A 7,274-nucleotide genomic window follows, 5' to 3' on the forward strand; every position below is an offset into this window, starting at 1 on the left:
GACGCCAGAACCAGCCCTTTTTGTGTCTGGGGCCGCAGCCGGGCCGGGCCGGGAAGCTTTTCTGTTCCTTGTCAGCACCAGCAAAACTGTGAAGCGCGGGCAAGCCTCAGGAGTGCTGCGGTGCCGCTCCAGCGAAAAGCAGTATGCTGAACGGTGCTGGGGAGAGGACGGAGGTCTTTAAGTTGCTCTGGCTAGTTACTGTTTAAACCGTATTTAGAAAATATTTGGCCCAGTCGGCTGGGCCTGTGAACTGGTAACGATTATAGAGTGCTTGACGTGGGCAGCATCTAAGTGTGGGTGCAGCAGGCTTGGCCTTCAGGTCGCCGCGACCCTGGGGAGGTAAAATGGGTCATTGCCAGTAGAAACATCCCCTGGGAAATGAAAACCTGAAGCCCATCAAAAAAGGTATTTCAACCTGGTAATAAAATCGAAACAAAATGGCAAGCTGCTGTGTCCAGAACAGTTGTTTCAAAGCTCCTCTTCTATGTGGGTATGATCCTTAGTCCCTTTCTTAACAGCTGCAGTGTTTTTAGTGTTTGCCTCTAGGTACTATTTGTGTACTTGTACTTTTTTCCAGCATCGTCTATAATGAGTGGGGAAAGATATGATTTTTGTGTATATTTCCAGTTGGCGGTTTGCATAAAAGAAGTGTTTCTAAATACCGAACAAAACTTATCTATAACAATGATGGGAAATGTATCAGAGCAGAAACTATTCCTGTTTCTAACTTTGGGAATTATTTCAAAGCTGATGATAATTCTGCTGACTTGTATTCAAGACTATTAAACATCCTAAAACGTTCAAACCTCCTAAATTTCAATTTAAGGATGTTCTTAGAAGCTAGCATGCTACAGTAGGTCTCTTTTATTAACGGTGTTGCCATTGTCCTTTTGCAGCGCCGAGGTTGTTCAGGAAGGAGAAACTTCACAGCATTCCGAAATACGAAACTGATTCCCATGGAAACATCCTCATCCTCCGATGACAGTTGTGACAGTTTTGGTTCTGATAATTTTGCAAACACAGTAAGTACAACACAAGAACAAATAAAACTGAATGTGCAGTGCTAGTAAAGCTTGCAAAAATGTAAAGCTGGTAAAGCTAGTAAATGTTTTGTGCACTATTAAAACTGCTTGCTCTGCTTATGTTTTTGTATAGTAGTTATAAATCTATGCTATATGTTGTAATTTCATTTCACTCTTCACTTGTGCTTCTAGGTGGTAATTGTTGGAAACAGATTAGCTATTTATTCTAGCCTTTGAAATGTCACCTAACCTAACATGCCTGATAATTTGCAACTGCGGTTCTGAAAACCCTTGTTAAATGCCTGAACTATTTTTTTTCTTTATTAAAAAAGCTATTTGCTTATACTGCACTTGTAAATGTGAATCATTTTCTGTACAACTTCAGTTAAAGGATATTTTATTCTTCACAGATGTGAATCATTCTGTACAACTTCAGTTAAAGGATATTTTATTCTTCACAGAAATGCAAGTTTAGGTCAGATATTAGAGAAGAACTGGCAAAAATCTTTCATGAAGCCTCTGATGATGAATCCTTCTGTGGCTTTTCAGAAAATGAGATTCAAGATGCATTGGTAAGACAGTTGATTTTATTTTGCAATTTTAAATTTAAATTCTTACACATTCTTAACTGAAAAATAATGGCAACTTCAGCTTGAAAGTCAAATGTTGTCAGAAAGAAGTATCACTTTATTGAATTCAATGTACAGTCTAAGTACCCATAGTTTCATTTTCGTCTGCGTAAAAAGCCCCCAAGCTCCCGAGCTTTGCAAGTTCAGAATAAAATCTGCCATATGGATTTTGAAATACAATACCTCTTAAAACTGTTCTTGCTAGATGTTACTCTGTTAGACTCTAACACTTCTGGTTTCCTCAATGTGAAATGTTATGCTAGCCCATGGACTCCAGCAAACCTGAGAAAAAATTCTGTATATATTGACACGCAGTCAGATCTGCTGCTGACAGCGTAGCAGGAAATGCTGTACTTCTTTAGCAGTAGAGAAATTGTGATAGGTGGTGAAATACACCTTCCTGCTTTTCCTTGACATCAGTGCAAGAGCAGTCTTACTGCTTAAAAAGACCAACAGTTGGTATTTAGTAGAGAAGACAGAAGTAGTACTGTGTTTGGCATAAAATAGGTTTGTCATAACTTCAGAACATGCCGAGGAATGACTAGAAAAGAATAACGTCTGGTTGGAAGAGGATGTGTCTGAGTTAAATAATACACAACAGTAAAGAGAGTAAGTAGGAGACAAAGCTGGAATAGATATGTAAGAAAAAGGAACCAACAACTACACATAATGGGCAACCAGAACCACACACCTGGTTTAATAAAAACCCTGTGCAAAGAAGGATTGCCATCTGAGACTGATGGTCTATGCATATGAAGCAGGAAGCCTGTTGTTACCTACGACCAAAATAAGACTGTCTTATTGAGTCTAAACCTAAAAGTCAAAGCCTATTGCAAAATGGGCTTTTAACTAAAGAAATTAATTTCTGTCCTCACTGAACCCTTGGTTCTTGCAAAAGTTGTAAGCAAGGCATCAGAATTCAAAGATAAGAAAATATTGGGATTTTATTCATAATTATTTCATTGACTGGCTGTAGAAGGAAGTTTTCACTTGCTATTGTTGATAGCGTGAGATGGCTGTTCTTGACAGCTTACAAACGGGTTTGACCCTGTGCTGAAAACTTTGTAGTGGCTTTTTTTACAGCCAAATACAGCATGTTGCAAAATCAAGCCTTTTAAAGGCAATTCTCCTTCTCACACACACAAACTATCTTTGCTATTAGACCTGCAAGTGACAGCTAAGACTGCTGCAACTGAAACCAAGCTGCTTTTTCTGAGGTGTTGCGGCAGTACAGTGTGGCTCTCCCTGAGAGTTTTTTTATCCCTGTGCCCCCCTCTCCTCCTGCCCTCTTCTCCTGACTGGAAATTTAGATTTCTTGATTTCAGCCAGATAGCCTCTTTAACCACCCCCAAACAAAATATCGTCGAACTGTATTTAATTGCAGAGCAACTCACTTGGGTTTATATGCTTCCATTCTGGTTTGTTAACAGAAATTGGAATCGGATTCAGAGGAGAATGATACAAGTGCTGAAAGTGAGGTAGCTCAGAGAAGGCAAAAATGCCCTATTCCTCTAAAAGTAGCCATGAAGTTTCCACCTCGAAGATCAGAGAGGAGGAAGGGTGAGATGGAACATCTTCCTGAAAAGCTGATGCCTGCTCCAGATTCAGACTCTGACTCTGAAGAAAAGGGTGCCATGTTTTTAGAAAAAAGAGCTTTGAACATAAAGGAAAACAAAGCAATGGCAAGTACTCAGTGCCTCCCTGGGGGCCCCACCTTCTTCCCCCCCTCTCCTCCCTTGACTCTTAGGGGATCTCTTTGGTTCTTCAGGTTAACTCTAATGGGAATTATGTGAATGCATTAAGAAGAATTTACATTCCTAATGTTTAAATCTGATACTTTATGTCCACCGGCATGTGAAAATCCATAGGCTGCAAGCCTAAAGAATAGGGCTTCAACATATTAATTTTGGGCACTTTCAAATTACTTGCAGTCACTAGAACATAAATAAGACATAAAAGTAAAAAGTTGAAGAGTGACTGCATTTCCTATAAGTAATTGTACTTCTAACCAATTGCTCTAACCAATTGCCCTAATCTAATAGTCTGTAATAGCACATAAACACCCTTTTAAGGCTCTGCTTCCTTTTTCTTTCCCTTGTTAGCTTGCAAAACTAATGGCTGAGTTGCAAAATGTTTCTGGTATCTTTGGTGGGACAAAGTCATTACCAACTGTCAGTCATGTAAGTATAAACTTACTATATTTGCCTTCAGATTTCTGAGAGTCAAATTCTGACGCTACAAAATGGAACTCTCAGTTAAAAAACTTAATAAACCATGTAAATCAAAGTCCAGTTCAGAATTTTATTGCTTCCTAAAACAGGCATCCTCATTGTGCAGTTCTCTTTTGATTTGCCACTGTATAAAGCAGAACAGATTAATTCATAAAGGTTAGGTGTCTCCACAGGCCAATAAAACCAAACAAGGTGCTGTGTAAATGTGTATTTATACAAAGGCTGAAGATAAGGGGGGCAGCTCAGACTTTGAAGCTCAAGCCTGAATATTTTGTGAGTTTGGAGCCTTGAAAAAAATCCTGACATTTGGCCTAACTAGGTCCTTAAAGGTTGGGTTGTGAATCGTCAGTGTAATGAATTTCACTGCTAATTTACCTGTAAGCTGTGTGAAGATGGGAACAACACTAAAAGTCGTAACTCCTCATAGACGTGGGTTCTGCTGCTCCATGGGGGAATTAATTATCTTATACCTGCACGGACACAAACATGCTTTTGACTATTTCTCTGCAGCTAGCAGAATGCCCAAGATGAATTTGCCTAGGATGTTTTTACCTTGTGTTTTCTGATTTGTGACGGGAGGGGAGACTTCATCTTTGGGAAAGACAGAAGGAAGGCATATCTTTTGGGGGAGGAATTCATAGTAGGGACAGGAGCTGTCTGGGTTTTCGCTGTTTCATTAGGGGCTTTTAAACTTTACCAGGGACCAAAGCGACTTCCAAGACGTTCATTGCCCAGAAGTGCTTTGAGGAGGAACCCAGACCGAAGTTCTCGGCCTCACACAAGATCCAGGTCCCTGATTGAAGGTCCTCCTACTCCTTTACCAGAAGAGGAAGATGATGACCGGTACATCTTAGTGAGAAGAAGAAAGATGTCTGATGAATACCTGGAGGTATGCTAAGGTTATAGTTCTTCTGTTGCAGGTTGATCACGAAGGTGGTTTTGCATCCCTTCAGGAAAATAACAATTCATACAGAGTTGATCAAAATTATGAGTATGCCATGGCCTGGGAAGAAGTACAGAAAATAGCATGTTGTATGTGTTCTCCATTTCCCCCCGCCTTATCCTTGAAAAATCACTTCCTTTTGCACTCCAGCAGGAATTAAGCAAGATCCAGTAGCATTTCTGCACCCTGAAGGTGTGACAGATCAAGTGAAGGTGCTAAAGCTGCATCCATATCATATGTCTTTGCAAAGATCTATAATCTCTTGTTTAAATATATGATGAGTATTTGAGACTTTACTTCAAAGATTCCCACCTTGTTTATGTAGAGTTTTTGCTGAAACTAATACTAAAAGTATTGTCTTCACTATTTAGCATGAAGCCCGAACTCCCAGGAGGGGTCACCGTGGTGCCATGGCTTTTCCACACATTGTGCGCCCAGTTGAGGAGATAACAGTGGAAGAGCTGAATAATATTTGTGGATCTGCAAGAGATAAAGTATATAACAGGGCCATGGTAAGTATATTCCAACTTCATGAAATGCATATTTTGTGAAGTCATTTTCTTGTTATTCCCTGCTTGTAGTTTAGCATCAAATAGAGCGGACTTCCTCTCACTGAGGGGAAGGATGTGATTTTTGGGAGAAGTATGCCTGAGATCTTGAAATGTCATCTCTTACCTTTCCCTGAATTTGTAGAATGGCTTTTACCAAGCCAGTTAGCTTGCTTTCACCCTGGAACAACTGTAGTACCTAGGTGATACCAGCTGAGGAAAATGATTAACAGACACTGAAGATGCATTGTTAAAACAGTCTTGGTTCAGACTTGTAAGGTGGCTTTCTGTTTCAGGATAAGTACTGCTAGCTGCCAAAGAGATTGCTTGTTAAATGCTCTATTCCCCTAACTAAAGAGCCATCTTTAATGTCTTGTTTCCTGAACTACTTTCCCTGTGTTCTAGGGATCCACCTGTCATCAGTGTCGCCAGAAAACCACAGACACCAAGACAAATTGTCGTAACCCTGATTGCGTAGGAGTACGGGGCCAATTCTGTGGGCCATGCCTCCGCAATAGGTATGGGGAAGATGTCAGAACGGCATTGTTGGATCCGGTAAGACAATATTGAGTATTGGCTTTATTGTGTTTAGCTTGAGCAGAGAGGTGCATTGGTTACTCATAGCGAAAGAGTTTTAGCAGGGGAACTGCTTACAGTGCTGTAGTACATAATGCAGTCCTGGTTTGATTCAAACTGAATCGCGGAACCTTGTGTTGTGTAGAACTCATTGTAGTTACTACTTCTGTAGCTTTATTTGCAGGAGTAAACTACAAGAGCAGAGCAGCTGCCAAAATATATTTGAGCATCAGAATAGTGTTCTCTTTTGCCTTGTGTTAGTGCTTAATGCCCTATGGAAAGGAACTGTGTTGTGGACAAAGTGCTGCTGTTGTGGAAATGGTGCAGGAGTTGAGCAGAGTGGAATGCTTCCTATGGTTATGTGCAAGGCAGGCAAAGGAGAATGTAATCCCTTACAGACTGAAGAGTTTGTACTCTTGCACTGGTTTAGACAAATTCTGCAGCGCTGATGTTCACCGCAGAAGTCAGTGCGGAGCAGGGTCCTCTTTTAAGTTGCGGGTGTGAATAATGTCTGGCATTCCAGTTCAGTTAAAAAGGCTTGTTGTCTGTCTTTTGTCTAGACCTGGAGGTGCCCACCGTGTCGTGGAATCTGCAACTGTAGCTTCTGCAGACAGCGAGATGGCCGATGTGCTACAGGTGTCCTGGTCTATCTGGCCAAGTACCATGGCTATGACAATGTCCATGCGTACTTGAAAAGGTAAGTTTGTGTCAATGGCATGGCTCTGCTCTAAGTGGGATAAGCAGCTCAAAACTGGGAGAGGAGAGCTCTCCACATCCCAATTTGTCAGGTAAATCTCAAGATCAGTCCATGTTGCCTTTAGAATCAGATTTTGCCATGTGATTTTTCTGACATGTTGGTTCTTACCCAAAACAAGCGGTACATCCACTCTGTCTTTTGGCTCTCAACTTCAGCTGTGTTTATTGTCAGGGCTCCCACTAATTTGTCTAAAGAGTTTCCAAACACTGTTTTGCTACAAGCTAACTCATGTTTCTACTTGTCTTTCAGTCTGAAACAAGAACTTGGAATGGAAGACTGAAGCTGTGACTGCCTTTAAATGTACTCTTTGACCAATGTCACATTATTGCCTACAGTGAATTGTTTAATCAAATGAGATTACAAAGCCAGTGCCTTCCTTCCCTCCCCTTTTGGGTAAAAAAGGATAAAGAACTTTCACTTATCTCAGTGCAAATCATACTTGGGAAAACTGTTTAATGAAGGTCTTTGCCCACAGGCCATTGTTTTCTTTTTAAACAACTTTGCAAATCAGATAGCATCAGTCATTGCTTTCATGCCGATAACTCCCCCCCCCCCCCCCCCCACCACA

The 7,274-nt window shown here is 40.9% G+C and overlaps 1 protein-coding gene across 1 annotated transcript; it reads left to right on the plus strand.

Annotated features, from left to right (window-relative positions):
• The first annotated feature begins 898 nt into the window (after positions 1 to 898).
• Positions 899 to 6,986, plus strand: CDCA7 (cell division cycle associated 7). The gene is made up of 9 exons (XM_009278584.2): positions 899 to 1,022; positions 1,484 to 1,594; positions 3,082 to 3,333; positions 3,754 to 3,831; positions 4,583 to 4,771; positions 5,197 to 5,337; positions 5,779 to 5,928; positions 6,510 to 6,646; positions 6,956 to 6,986. Exons 1-9 carry the CDS (start codon positions 957 to 959, stop codon positions 6,984 to 6,986), a joined length of 1,155 nt encoding a protein of 384 aa, XP_009276859.1. The 5' UTR covers positions 899 to 956.
• Positions 6,987 to 7,274: the final 288 nt, after the last annotated feature.

This window comes from Aptenodytes forsteri, unplaced genomic scaffold (assembly GCF_000699145.1).
Source record: "Aptenodytes forsteri isolate BGI_AS27 unplaced genomic scaffold, ASM69914v1 Scaffold257, whole genome shotgun sequence".
Lineage (NCBI taxonomy): Eukaryota > Metazoa > Chordata > Aves > Sphenisciformes > Spheniscidae > Aptenodytes > Aptenodytes forsteri.